At 39.5% G+C, this 15,693-nt stretch overlaps 1 protein-coding gene and 2 pseudogenes across 2 annotated transcripts in view; all 3 read right to left on the reverse strand.

Moving 5' to 3' along the window:
* Positions 1–253: 253 nt before the first annotated feature.
* Positions 254–15,693, reverse strand: part of LOC103435554 (uncharacterized) — a 41,708-nt gene continuing 26,268 nt past the window's right edge. Inside the window, exons 5-6 of one of the 2 annotated variants that reach the window (XR_011583371.1) lie at positions 569–1,530; positions 254–493 (exon numbers count right to left, since the gene is read on the reverse strand). Coding sequence is in view for 1 of the 2 variants with exons in the window: in XM_029103073.2 (XP_028958906.1) it covers positions 1,354–1,530 (177 nt within the window). In the remaining variant the exon portion in view is untranslated. Of the gene's footprint in view, positions 1,531–15,693 lie in introns of both variants that reach the window. The other variant, XM_029103073.2, reaches the window with a different exon arrangement.
* LOC103414873 (hexose carrier protein HEX6-like) lies at positions 4,006–11,252 on the reverse strand (annotated as a pseudogene).
* Positions 12,060–15,082, reverse strand: LOC103406518 (uncharacterized; annotated as a pseudogene).

The raw sequence follows: 15,693 nt of genomic DNA on the forward strand, positions 1-15,693 counted from the left end.
TTGCACATTTTCCAGCCCAAAAAACTTTCAACTAATGTCCGACCTTATCATAAGCATATTTAAAAACATGTGGTCCAATATTTTATTGAATATCACACTGGATTTCTAACCATGAGTCGTCGGTTCGATGTACTATGTGCAATGCAGGGAAAAAATATTGTTTTGAATTTGTAAAATTCTAAGTTTTGTTCATACAAATCACCCCTTTTTACGTTGATGGAAATTAATCGAGGTTCACTACATCGCAAGTCTCTTTTTTGGTCAAGAGTTTACTTTATTTATAACACAACAGATTACAAAAAAGAAGGCCCAAATACAATAAACACACAAACAAGAAGACGGACCTCCATAGTAACCCAACAGCCCAAAACAAACATAGTTTTGAGCCCTAAACAGGAAAAAACACCAAAGCAAACCCTAGCAGATTTCTACCTCCGCCTTCAACCCGCTTGCCGAACGAACAACCCCTGCACCCATCAAGAAATCAAAATAACTAAAGCCCCAAAGCTGGATGAAAACAGAGCTACAACAGGAACCCAAAACAGAGCCCCAAATTCCTCCACAGCACACCACAGCAGTAACCGCCACAAATCGAAGGAAGCTAGTGGGAAAAAACCCACTAGCAACAGTGCCAACAAAGTCAAACCAAAGGAAGGAGGTGGTGTGAACACCGAGCCTAAGCTCTACTCACCTTCCGGGAGAAGCACGATAAATCGCATTGAAAAAAGGTGGGAGCCAAGCCGGACTGTGAGATCAAAGAAGGATGAAGCCGATCCGGATTGGGGAACGTGGGGGGAAAGAGGGGGAAATGGTGGAAAGAAGGAGAAAATGTGGAAAAGGTGGAAGAAAGACGAAAGGAAACAAAAGGGAAACGTGGAAGAACGGAAGAAATGGGAGAAGTTGGAAAAGGGACTGAGGTCAAAGAAAACAGATACACGGGGTTGAGTGGCAAACAGGCCACTGGGCGGGGGTACATGGAAGATGAAGGAGAAGGAGAAGGAAAGAAAAGGAAAAAGGAGAAAGGAGAAAGGAGAAGAGAAGGACTGCCACCGACCCTGGCCATAACTAGGGTCGGTGGCTGCGGGAAGAATGAAGTGGAGGACACACACACAACAGGTATAACAAGTTTAGGAACCGGAAGGCGATATTCCGTTCCTTATTCGTAATTTTTTTCACACATACCGCAAAGCTTTTGAAATGAACAAACCAACTCGTATATATTCGCTTCAGACCTAGGGGATAAGAACGATAGATCCAGATGTTTTCCTGTTCTCAAGGTCTGCGTGTGCCTGTGCTGCTTCAGATAATGAGTAGGTGTGATTCACTCGAACCCGCAATATACCCGATGCAACATTAGCAAATACCTCTCCTGCAGCCTTCCTCTCGGGTTACAGCGTAATGAAAGAGGCTAGGCCGAGTCAAGAAGAGTGATTTCGCTGCAAGGGCTGATAATGGAACTGGATCAGACGCACCTGATGACTGCCCAAAATTCACCATGTATCCCCGAAGTTTTAAGACTTCCAGTGATCCCTGAAAACAATACCTCCCGATAAGAATTCATAGTCGACAACATTACTTATCTATTAGATGATGTCAATGTTGGAGTTGAGTAGTTTGGATAAATCATGACAAGCTTATGAATATAAGACAAGTATAACTTACCTCAAACGTATCCTTCCCTACAGAATCGTAGACAACTTCAACCCCATTGTTGCGATGGGGGGTGAGAACGGGAAAGCCATTGTAGCAGTTGCAGAGACCAGAATCAAATTATAAGGGCAAAGACCAGTTCAGCCTGTTTTGAAGGGAACAGATAAAAAATATGTCAAAGAAGATCGAAGGCCACTACTTTTCAGAGGTTCTACAAATTCAAGAGAAAAAATGGCAATAAATCACAACGGTTTCCCTCTTTCGCTAAGAAAAACTAAGGTATATATAAGAAGGAAACCAGCTTTGATTTCACACGAACTCGAAAACCAAGTTAAACAATAAATCATCAAAATTTCCCTCTACTCCAATAAAGCAACGTAAACAATAATCTTTCTGAGTCAACTGTTTGGTTGGTGAGAAAATAAAAGAAAGTCAAATCCTCTCCCCCCATCATTCCCAAATACAAAATTTCTCAAGTTAAATTAAAAAACTTAAAATCTCAACTAAACCAATCAGCTCCAATCAATTCTTTTCACTGTAATCTGTCTAAAGATGATTCCTTTTTCATCAAATGTTATCCAATTATCAAAACCCAGTTCCTACTAATTACATATAAAAATTGGCCAAATCAACATCAATCAACCTGATTAAAATTTTAATTACAAATTGAAAAGGAAAATAGTACTAATACAGCAGTAGTTGAATAAAATTTTAATTTACTTTTCCACTAATTAAAACAAACAAAAACGCCAGTTTTAATCAGTGAAATTCGAGAGAAGATTACCTCGTTGGGGCTTGCTGATCAAGGAAGCTAGAAGCGAAGCAGCTGAAGGGCGAATATTGCACAATTGCAAATAGAAAAATCCATTCTTTTTAGAGAGAGAGAGAAGAGAGAGAGAGAGAGAGGAGAGAGAAAGTCGTCCTCTCTAGAAAATTAAAAAAAAAGCGCTTGTCTGCGATTGGTTGGGCATTCAGTGGGGTAGGCGGACGAATAGTATGACGCCACGTACGCGCTAACTGGCGAACACGCGGGCTGGGACTCGCGGGTGATCCTGGAGATTTAACTGATATAACCGTCGCGTGCGCGGACTGAACACTTTTGTTTGGTTTGAAGTTTAAAGTTATGATTGAGATTAACGTATTCTTTTGTTGAAAGTAGACTGAGATAATCAACTTCTTAATCAAACTGCCTGTGTCAAGGGCCCCACTCCACTCCCACGTTGTAATCTTTTCTGTTATGGTGATGGTGCTAAGTAAAATCAAGGGTGAGGATTGAGGGAATCAATCAAACGGTTGGCAATAAATAAGAAAGTTCGAAAAGTCAACCTGCTCATAGCAGGTAATGTTTGGACCTACTTATTTCAACTCATTTAGGTAAATTTAGCCAAGGATTTTCATGGATCAATGAGCTAACTCATTATATATGTGTACTTTTTTTTAATTTTATATTTATAAATTTATTGAATTTAACGGCTAAAACCTAATGTGATCAAATCCAATGATAAAAAAAAAAAATCTAACGTTCCAAATTTAAATTCAATGGCTAAAGTAAATAAAAAAATTATTTTATGTGTTTCATATTCTTTCATAGTGTTCCATGAGTTTCATGATGTTGATTTAGAGATTTTTCAATATATATCGGAATCTAATTTTTTTTTAGGTTAAAATGTTCATAAAATTAAATTATGATAGTCTACCTAATATTTTTTTAAGTTACTTTAAGAAAAAAATATCCTAAATTCATTCTTTAATACTCTCGGGCTAAAATTTAAACCAAAAGCTTTGGAGGAGAAAAATTGTTTCTGGTTAAACCCCAAATTTTCTAGCTTAAAAATTTGAAGTTTTAACTCAAAAGTTGGAGATGATCAAGTAAAGGAATAGGATCCTCTCAAGATCCTAGCAAAAATTGAACAGTCAAAAATTAATTTTTTGTTTATGTCCACTTTTTTCTGTCCATATTCTTTTATCTTCACCTTTTGCTGTTCATCTTCTTCCATCTTCTTCCCGGTTAATATGCTCATGTTCATCTTCTTCTCTCTTCAAGGTCATTTAATGGAATAATGTTTGATTATTATTGTTGTTGTATTTTTTTTTAACAAACGATATTATTTATACTAACAGTGTAGGGGAGTTAACTCAGCCTTACAATGAGTTAGCAATGATGTGATTCAAATTTATCTTTAACGAGATTCAAACTTAAAACCTCTCATTTACAAATGATATTGTTGTTGTATTTAAACCTTGGATTTTTAACATTTTTTAATATTTAGTATTGAATGATATGAAAATAAATGGTTAATTTAAAAAAAAAGAATATTTGTAACATAACATTGAATAATAAGAGCAATGATGCCATACTCGTAAATCACTGTTTGTTTATGTTATTTTATTTTATTTTATATAATCAATTCATAGATCTTCGTTATAAGTACATCAAAGAGCTTCCATCTTGGTGTCCTTGCTAGAGTCCCCCACAATCCTCCTCCAAAACCAGTGCTCCTGCCACACTATCTCCATCTTCTCAATCGGCACATTCTTCGTCTCCGGCAAAAACAAGTACACAAACACCGTCATCACCGCCACCCAACCCCCGAAAAAGAAGAAAATCCCAGCCTTGAAGTGGCACAGCATTGCTAGAAAAGTTTGAGCAACAATGAAAGTGAACAAAAAGTTCACCACCACATTGATACTTTCTCCCGCTGATCGAATTTCCAACGGGAAAATCTCACTCGGAACCAACCATCCGAGCGGCCCCCATGACCACCCGAATCCCGCTACATAAATGCATATCAAAACCAGCACCAAATAGGCATACCCCTTGCTCACTCCACCGCGATCACCAAGCTGAGCTGCCATTACACCTCCCACCACGATTTGTGACACCAACATTTGAATCCCACCAGCTAAAAACAACGCTCTTCGCCCAAATTTGTCTACGATAAGCATAGATACGAATGTTGAGATTGTACCAACCACTCCAGTCGTCAGGACAACGGACAAGAGCGAAGCGCTTTCTCCCAACCCAATTGTTCGAAAAAGTACGGCAGAATAAAAGGATATGACATTGATCCCTGTCACTTGCTGAAAAAATGGTATGGCTATTGCCATCACAAGCTGAGGCCTATACTTTCTCTCCAGGATTTTCTTAAAAGGGTGTTTAATGTTTTTCCATATGTTGTTTGCCTTGATCAGATCATCGAGTTCTGCTTGGACATCATTGACACCTCTGATACGTTGTAGCATTTGCTTGGCTGTATGGTGATCCGCGCTATGCTGGATTAGGCTGTTAGGTGTTTTGGGAAGGAAAAATGCTCCCAGTGTTAGCATTGAGGCAGGGACTGCAGCCATGGCTAGGGAGATTCGCCACCCCCAACCGCCTTTGATCTTCTCAGAGCCGTAGTTGATGAGGTTAGCTGATAATACGCCAATGCCGACGCTAAATTGGAAGCCATTGTTAATTGCTCCTCTGTATTTTGGTGGTGCCATTTCCGAAAGGTACAATGGAACAGCCTGCACAACACAAACACAGATTACACAAGTAACACGAAAAATAGAAACATCGAATAGGGTATGCTTATATGATTAATGTTGGGGGCAAAAAGTACTACCTGATTTCCAAAACCAATACCAACTCCAAGCAATAAGCGGCCGAGGATGAGCATGTAGATGTTCATAGCTGCGCCATTTAGAGCTGAGCCGGCAAGGAATGCAGCTCCACCGGCAAGGATTGAAGGCTTGCGGCCGTAAGCCCTTGTGACCAAACCGGCAAAAAGGGAAGCTACAAGACCAGCTATGTAGAGTGAGGATGTGAAGGATGTTGATTATTGACTCAAACATGTAGTCAAAGTCCAAATCTTTGGGCTACTTTTGTGGTCAAAATTGTTGGATGGCATGCTACATGTGGGAAACCAAAATTGGATGCACTTATGCCTAATTCTTTTTGACTTGATGTTAGGCCTTTGGCCATTGATGTCTTTGAGAAGCTTTTCTTTGGCTATAAAAGGAGAGCAAGGTGCAACCCATAAGCATGGAGAAGTAGAGAAGAACAAGGAAGAGAGAAAAATAGCAAGAAGCCATTTGGCATAGAGAAGAATTTTCTCAAATTGTCTTGTTTTGTATTTTTGGTTTTCTCTTCCTATTGTAAGTGTGAGAGCTTGGGGTTATTTGGGTCTTTGGGAAATTGAGTGATAAACACTATTGTATGTTCTCATTGATTATAGTGGAATACTCCGTCGTCTCCAAACTGGATGTAGGCATTGCCGAACCAGTATAAATCTTGGTGTTCTTGTTGGTGTTGTTTTTATTCTGTTCTGTCTTACTATTCACTTACAGTCGTATGCCGCTTCCGCACAACAAGTGGTATCAGAGCCCAGTTCTGTGAATAGTGTTGGCGCTACAGTTCAGTGAACAGTGAACTGCTACAGTATCTGTGAACAGTATTGTACCTGTGAACAGTGCCGTATTTGTGAATAGTGCCGAGTAGATGGCTGGAGATAAAGATGAATCTGTAAGGAAGGAGTCAGCATCGTCTTCGTCTACATCCAATAGACATCCAACCACTACTACAAGGTTAGAGGTTGATAAATTCAATGGCTCTAATAATTTTGGTATGTGGCAATGTGAAGTTATGGATGTGTTGTATCAACAAGAGTTGGATATGGTTCTGGAAGATAAACCAGAAGATATTGATGACAAGCAGTGGACACGAATTAATCTTCATGCTTGTGCTGCTATTCGATCATTCATTGATAAGGAGTTGAAATACCCGTATATGAAGGAAACTTCTGCTAAGGAGTTATGGACGAAATTGGAGGAGAAGTATATGACCAAGAGCGCAGAAAATCGTCTCTTCTTGAAGAAGCGACTCTTCCGATTTCAGTATCGTCCAGGTATCTCTATGCATGAACACCTCAATGATTATAATAAAATACTTGCTGATTTAGCAAACCTTGATGTGAAAATTCCTGACGAGGACAAGGCACTATGTTTGTTAAATTCATTGCCTGATGATTATGATCATTTGACAACTACTCTGTTGTATGGAAAATCCGAGGTGAAACTTGATGAGGTGTCTGCGGCATTGGTGAATCATGAGTGTCGTAAGAAGGAACTGAAGACTCACAATTCACAAACCGAGGCATTTGTTGCAAGGGGTCGAACAGAGGAAAGAAAATCTGGGAAGCGGGGAAAATCTCGTTCAAAGTCACGAGGGAAGTTTCCTGCTAAAGATGAATGTGCTTTTTGTCGCCAAAAGGGGCATTGGAAGAAAGACTGCCCCAAATTGAAGAACAAAGAGAAGGAGAAAGCGGGTTCTGAAGCAAATATTGCAAAATCTGGAGATGATGATTTCGAGTTTGCTTTGGCTAGTTCATATGCTAATGGTCACTCAAATGAGTGGATTTTGGATTCAGGTTGCACCTATCATATGTGTCCCATTCGGGAATGGTTTTCTAATTTCAAGGAGCTGGATGGTGGAGTTGTTTTGATGGGTAATAATAATGCCTGCAAAACACAAGGGATAGGCAAAATCTGTTTGAAGATGCATGATGGAACAGTCAGAGAATTAAGTGATGTTCGGTATGTACCGGATATGAAGAAAAATCTCATCTCACTGGGTGCATTGGAATCCAAGGGTCTCAAGATCACCATGGAGGGTGGAGTTCTTAAAGCTGTGTACGGGGCACTGGTGGTGATGAAAGGTACAAGACGAAATAACTTGTATTTCTTGCAGGGGAGTACAGTTATTGGTGGAGCAGCTGTCACCGAAGCTGCTGACGCAGATAGCACAGACACCACGAGGTTATGGCATATGCGTCTTGGGCATGCTGGTGAAAAAGCGTTGCAAGGATTGGTGAAGCAAGGCTTATTGAAAGGTGCAAAGGCATGCAAATTGGAATTCTGTGAGCATTGTGTGTTGGGTAAGCAAACTAGAGTAAAATTTGGCACTGCTATTCACCACACTAAGGGCATTCTTGATTATGTTCACACTGATGTTTGGGGACCTTCCAAGAATGCATATTGGGGAGGTAGCCATTATTTTGTCTCCTTTGTTGATGACTTCTCTAGAAGAATATGGGTGTACACCATGAAGCGTAAAGATGAAGTCTTGAAGATATTCCTGAAGTGGAAAAAGATGATTGAAACGCAAAGCGGTCGAAAGATCAAGACTCTCAGATCAGACAATGGGGGTGAATATAAGTCTGATCCTTTCTTGAAAGTTTGTCAAGATGAGGGTATTGTGAGGCACTTCACGGTTAGGGAGACACCGCAACAGAATGGGGTGGCAGAGCGCATGAACCGTACTTTGCTTGAGAAAGTTCGGTGTATGTTGTCTAATGCTGGATTAGGCAAGGCGTTTTGGGCTGAGGCACTCACTTATGCAAGCCATCTCATTAATCGATTGCCAGCTGCTGCGAACGAGGGCAAAACGCCCATGGAGGTATGGTCTGGTAAACCTTGTACTGATTACAAGTTTTTACACATATTTGGTTGTCCTGCTTACTATCATGTCAGAGAAAGCAAGTTGGATCCAAGAGCAAAGAAAGCTCTATTTATGGGCTTTAGCACTGGCGTGAAGGGATACCGACTCTGGTGTCCAGATGAGAAGAAATTTGTTGTAAGCAGAGATGTGACTTTTGATGAGGCTGCTATGGTTAATCAGAACAAGCATGAAGGTGAAACTAAAGCGACCGAGACCATGAGTAGCTCAAAGCAGGTGGAGTTACTGAAGACTCCAGTTGTTCCAGTAAGGTCTGATGTTTCAAACACTAGTCCTACAGTTAATTCTGATGATGAGGACGAGGATGATGAAGAGGAGGCACCTACCCAAGAGCCTCCACAGCAACAAGACTATATTGCAACCAGAAGATCGAGAAGGGAAATCCGAAAGCCTGCTCGATTTACTGATATTGTGGCATATGCACTTCCCGTTATTGAAGATGATATTCCATCCGCCTACAAAGAAGCTGTCATGAGTTCAGAGTGCGAGTTGTGGAAGAAATCTATGGATGAGGAGATGAAATCTCTTCATAAAAATGAGACTTGGAAGCTGGTTCAGTTACCAAAGGGGAAGAAAGCAATTGGTTGTAAATGGGTGTATGCCAAAAAGATGGAATCTTTGGGAAAAGACAATGTAAGATTCAAAGCCAGATTGGTAGCTAAAGGCTACGCTCAGAAGGAAGGCATTGACTACAATGAGGTATTTTCTCCTGTAGTAAAACATTCTTCTATTCGTATTCTGTTGGCTTTGGTTGTGCAGTTTGACCTTGAGTTGGCCCAACTTGATGTCAAGACTGCGTTCTTACATGGTGATTTGGAGGAAGAGATTTATATGTCTCAGCCAGAAGGTTTTAAGGTTGCTGGAAAGGAAAATTGGGTTTGCAAATTGGAAAAATCATTGTATGGCTTGAAGCAGTCTCCAAGACAATGGTACAAGCGATTTGATAGATTTATGATCGGGCAGAAGTACACAAGAAGTCACTATGACCATTGTGTATACTTTCGCAAACTACAAGATGGAACCTTCATTTATCTGCTTTTATATGTTGATGATATGCTTATAGCATGTAAGAGCAAAGTGGAGATTACAAGGTTGAAGACTCAACTAAGTAATGAATTTGAGATGAAGGACTTGGGAGAAGCTCGGAAGATACTAGGTATGGAAATTGAAAGAGATAGAGCGAAGGGCAAGATTAGTCTGTGTCAGAAGCAATATTTGAAGAAGGTACTACAACGTTTCAGGATGAATGAAAATTCAAAACCGGTTAGTACACCTCTTGCCTCTCATTTCAAACTTAGCGCTTCTATGTCTCCTAAAACTGTTGAAGAGAGTCAGTACATGGCTCAAATTCCTTATGCAAATGTTGTTGGTAGTTTGATGTATGCTATGATGTGTACTAGACCTGATATTTCACAAGCTGTTAGCATTGTCAGTAGATATATGCATAATCCAGGAAAAGGGCATTGGCAAGCTGTGAAATGGATTCTACGGTATATTCTGGGTACTGTGGATGTTGGTTTATTGTTCCAGCAGGATAAAGTTACTGGTAAATGTGTTGTTGGATATGTGGATTCTGATTACGCAGGTGATTTGGACAAGCGTAGGTCCACTACTGGTTTTGTATTCTCTATTGCTGGAGGTCCAATAAGTTGGAGGTCGATTCTGCAATCTACAGTTGCTTTGTCGACTACTGAGGCAGAATACATAGCTGTGACAGAAGCTATAAAGGAAGCCATCTGGCTTCAAGGGTTGCTTGATGACTTAGGGGTTCAACAAGACCATGTGGATGTTCATTGCGACAGTCAGAGTGCTATTCATTTAGCAAAGAATCAAGTTCATCATGCACGTACGAAACACATTGACGTGAGGTTCCATTTTGTTCGTGAGATTATTGATGAGGGAGATATTCTTCTTCAGAAGATTGGGACCGCTAACAATCCTGCAGATATGTTAACAAAGCCAGTTTCGTTGCACAAGTTTAAGCACTGCTTAGACTTGATTGGCGTTTGTAAAATTTGTTGATTGCCCCATGGGGGATTGGGAGACGACTATTAGGAGTTCTACTTAGAGGGTTTGAGTCAAGGTGGAGATTGTTGATTATTGACTCAAACATGTAGTCAAAGTCCAAATCTTTGGGCTACTTTTGTGGTCAAAATTGTTGGATGGCATGCTACATGTGGGAAACCAAAATTGGATGCACTTATGCCTAATTCTTTTTGACTTGATGTTAGGCCTTTGGCCATTGATGTCTTTGAGAAGCTTTTCTTTGGCTATAAAAGGAGAGCAAGGTGCAACCCATAAGCATGGAGAAGTAGAGAAGAACAAGGAAGAGAGAAAAATAGCAAGAAGCCATTTGGCATAGAGAAGAATTTTCTCAAATTGTCTTGTTTTGTATTTTTTGGTTTTCTCTTCCTATTGTAAGTGTGAGAGCTTGGGGTTATTTGGGTCTTTGGGAAATTGAGTGATAAACACTATTGTATGTTCTCATTGATTATAGTGGAATACTCCGTCGTCTCCAAACTGGATGTAGGCATTGCCGAACCAGTATAAATCTTGGTGTTCTTGTTGGTGTTGTTTTTATTCTGTTCTGTCTTACTATTCACTTACAGTCGTATGCCGCTTCCGCACAACAAAGGAGGTCAACAGTTCACTGTCAAATTTACAGTAGTTGCTGATTTTGGTGTCCGATTTCATCTTAGTGTTTACTTCAGGGAAGAATTTTTTAAGAAACGGCTCCATTGATGTCACGCCGCCTGAAATTCCAATGTCGTAGCCGAAAATTACACCTCCTATGGCTGCCATCATGCAAGAGAGGATGACAAACGGCGTCATCTTGCCATTGTATTGCCCGGCTTCGCCTGCTATTGCTAACTCAACTGCCATTGCTTCTTCCAAGCTCACACACAAATAGATATGAAGAGAGAACTCAGAGTTGTGATTTGTACTAAGAGAATGGAAATATAGTGAGAAGTCTTGCTCCATTTTCTGACAAATACGATATTTTAAACTACTGTAATCTACGGATAACGAATTCTTCCTAACCACGTCTCCAAGAGTGGTCTTACTTGACTGGTGTATTTCAACAAATGGTTTTGGACTTGTACGGAATATGTAGGCAGTGGTTGCAATCACTACCACTACTAGATAACTTCAGGCAGGACCATAAGCATTTGTCTGAACTCTGAAGAAAGTTAAGGGTCTATTTGGCCACTCTTCAGCTGCCATTGCCTGGTTTAACAAACCCTTTCGTACTTAATCACTCTTTTTTTGCTGCTTTAATATCTGCTTTGCCGTTAATCGCGAGCACTTAAACTTGTCGACCGCTGCCACCCGTTGGTACCCTGCCGGAGCTACTTGGTATGGTAGTCCGGATGCCGCCGGAAGTGGCGGTGTAATGCATGATTAATGTATACATGTTTTGTAATTTTTGGTTTACAGATAATACAGTATAGTTACTTAATTATTAATATTAATAGCATATGCTAAACTAATACATTATTGTCATATTATTCAAAGTGATTTCAAAACTACTTTCATTTACGGTAAGAGAGGCTCGGAGCTAATACAAAGAACAAAAATAAACAGCGAATGTGCAGAAGGAGAAAAAAAAATGTGTGCTGAAATCGTTTCCCAAATTATTCTAAAGTGAATGGCATGAAAGCAAAAAGATAGAGAGAGACTACCAGAAACAATAGAGAGTGTGCCAGTCGGGCACCTTGGCATGCTTCCCACGTCACTCTAGTTACATCGGCACCCTAGCATGAACTCCACATATTAGAATTCGAGGGCTCACTTGAGAAAAACTGTGTCCATCCTCACGTGATGAGAGAGACATATGTTACGTGATACATACCCTGCTGTTTCACAGAAACAGTTTTGCCTTTCAGCAGAAATGTGAAAAATACAATTGACTTTTTTGCTTGCTTAACATGTCTGTCTGTCACTAAAGTTGGAGATAACATCATTGCATTTTGCAAACCAACTCATATTAATCTGTTCACAAAGAACAACAGTTGAGGCAAAAATTTTAGGGTATAAGCACAGCCGAGCCGGATGTTTTCCTGTTCTTAAGGTCTGCATGAGCTTGTGCTGCGTGAGACAATGGGTATTTGTGATTTACTCGAACGCGCAATATGCCTGATTCAACATTAGCAAATACCTCTCCCGCAACCTCTACCAATTTGTCTCGAGCTGCAGTGTACTGGAACAGGCCGGCCTGGTCAGGAAGAGTGACTTTGCTGCAAGAGCTGATAGTGGGACCGGATCAATTGCACCTGATGTTTGTCCGAAACTCACCATGTATCCACGAGTCTTCAAGCATGCCAATGATCCCTGTAAACAATGCCCCAATTAAGTCCTAATTCCAAAATTCACCATTAAGAAATTAGACTAGATAATCTTCTGAACTGAAAAAAATCAAAGGGTAACTAGCATTTGCTTTAACAGTTTCATAAAACTAGCTCGAACGGAACAGTATAGAGATTTGGTATGCCTGGCCTATCATTGAGAAACTTCAACGCTAGATTAGGTAATAAGTCACAGAAAAGCAGAAGTAGTAACAAGCTGTGTTGATACTCAATGAAACCAAGAATATCAAAGGAACGGTGCAGAAGGAGAACCTAGAATCATTTCTGTAACTTTTGTATAAAATTGAGGGATGGTAAGATTTACCTGAAAGGTATCCTTCCCTACAGAATCATAGACAACATCAACCCCATTGTCAGATGTTATTTCTGTCACTCGAGCAACAAAATCCTCTTCGTGTAGACTATGACATGGTGACACCCATCATCCTTGGCCTGAGCTGTCTTCTCTTTAGTTGATAGAGTTCCAATGACAGTTGCACCAAGCGCATTAGCCCACTGGCATAAAAGGGATCCAACTCCACCAGCTGCTGCGTGAACAAGGACCATGTGTCCTGGTTTGACCTGTATAATTAACAGCACAAAATTCAGCTCGAACATTAAAAGCAGCAGCATTCAAATTTATAAACAATTTCTAACATTGAATCAACCGTGTTTAGATAATGAAATTACAAGTTCAGGAAGCATTTAGTTACAACTTGACCACCAATATTTGTCAGTTGATTGTATTTTTTTGACACATTAATCACATAGTTAACAATACAGAAAATTGTACAATAAAACAACCTTGAAAGACTGACGTAGTAGAACCTGAGCTGTCATACCCTTAAGCAATACGGATGCTGCAACAATAGGATCAATTGAAGGAGGAACGGGCACCACTTTGTTTTCAGGAAGGATCTGCTCTTCCGCATATGACCCCATCGGAGTGCCAACATAGGCCACCAGATCTCCAACTCGCCTGTCTGTTACCCCAGGTCCTACGGCTGTCCCAACTCCACAAGCTTCCATACCTGAAATGAAAATTGATTTGTAGTGACGTTGAGTTTCTCGACCATTTCTCTTAAGGATTAGTCAGTTCTATTTCAAACAGCAGGAATGGCTAATCTGGTTTCATGCCCGGCATTCTTTTAGTTTTGCTAAATCATTCTTGATCATATCTGAAAACTGTAATCTCACGCGAAATGTTTACTCAAGAAACTGTTAAGAAAAAACTAAACTTAGAAATTATGCCTTCAAAGAGTGGACTAGATGTCAATCCTTCCTACATTTCGGAACTTGGAAATGAAGCAAAACCTGGGGAGAAGGGCATTGTATCAGCCTTATAATAAAGTCCTTTGCAGAAGTATAAGGGCATTGTATCAGCCTTATAATAAAGTCCTTTGCGGAAGTATACATCGATGAAATTAACCCCTATCGCCTTGTTCTTCACACGAACCTCCCCCTCTTCCGGCTCTCCTATTTCCACATCTTCCCATTTCAAGACCTAGCAGCATTACATCACAAAATTAAGTGAAATGGGGATAAAAGCATTGGAAATTTGGATAATGACATATAGCTGAACCAGATTGCAGATGAAAGGAAAATTACGAGCAAAGGAAACTTCTTTCAAGGAAAACAAACTGAAGTAAAACTCGAAAACAAACGGGTTTTGAATAATATGTTTCAAAGGTTGTGTATGAACACACTTGATGTGGCTCGAGATAAACTATAAACACAATATAAACTTAAGTTTACAAACTCAAATACTTCAAGGCCTCGCTCGATGTCTATGATTGAATTGGACTGAAAAATCGCTAGATTCAATGTATGTCAAAGAAAGAAATTTGGAAGGCAGAAGAAGGATTAATCATGAAGAACATTCCAATCGCCAAGGAAATGGTAGGATTGGAAGGGATAAGCTTACTTCTTGACTACTCCTACTTCTACTTTCAACTTATGGCTCGTCTGGAAATATTTTTAGAATGACTGAAAGTGTTTTTGGTGAAACTGATTTTGGATTCCAAAAACACTTGGAAGAAGCATCAAATATGTGTTTCTTGCAGGAAGCAGTTCAAGTGTTTTCACAAAATATTTTCACAAAAAACACTTTCTGTTATTTAAAAGTACTTCCAAACGGCCAAAGACAAAATTTAGAAGTTGACTTCCATTTCTTCCTTCGACATTGAATCATAGTGAGTTATTGAATCTAGTCAAATCCTTGACACCAAACAAGAACTATCCTTCTCCGGATTAGTCCGATGAATACAATGGCATAAGAAATCATGTACTCTTGGCTAAAAGCAGAAAGGCTATCACTTTCAGCCTGTTACCAGATTTTCCATCAAACAACTTGGATTTATTGTAAACATAAATAGTTTACAAATGAAATCAGGCACTTAATATTGCAACCGACAAACAAGTCTTGATTTTGTGATCACAAATTCAAACATTCAAGTTACCCAAAAAAATACAGGAGAGAGAGAGACCTGAGGACCACCAAGTTCATGAACTCTAATGGCTTTCACCATCTTTGTTGGCGATACTGCTTGATTCTGGGTACGGACTATTTTCCGGTCAAAAGTGTGATTTCTTGGTAATTATCCCTTAATAATTAGCCTAACCCGTGTTAATATTATAATGTTGGACCTACATCTTTTTTTAGTCTATGTCTCATACACGCACCAGAAATCATAAAGAGTTGTGATATTTCCACTCTGATATCTTATTTTCTTACCTATCATTTAATGAAAATGTTAATAACATATTTATCCTTTTAAAAGAAGACTCTTAAACCTTTATTTAATTCAGTACTAAAATCTTGAAAAAGCAAAAAATAATTTAAAATAATAAATAAATAATGGTGGGTGGGGTGTGATATCTTTGGTGGAAAGAGGTTGTGAAAGATTTGGGTTAGAATTGACGGGAATGTTGGAGGAATGAATGGGCATGTGCTAGACGAATGCGAGAAACTTCAATGGAGAAAAAAGAGAATTGAGTGTGAGATCTGCTGTTTTGACAAAAAAGGAGGAAGAAAAGTGGTTTGGGTGTCGGGATCTCTGCAGGACGACGATAAGTGTGAAGGAGATGATGAATGCCTAGGTCTTGCATCTTCTTTTATTTTTTTTATTTTTTTATTTATTTATTTATAATATTATTTAAAGATATATTAGGGTTATTTAAAAAAATATATTATGGTTA

This window comes from Malus domestica, chromosome 01, assembly GCF_042453785.1.
Source record: "Malus domestica chromosome 01, GDT2T_hap1".
In the NCBI taxonomy this organism is placed as follows: domain Eukaryota; kingdom Viridiplantae; phylum Streptophyta; class Magnoliopsida; order Rosales; family Rosaceae; genus Malus; species Malus domestica.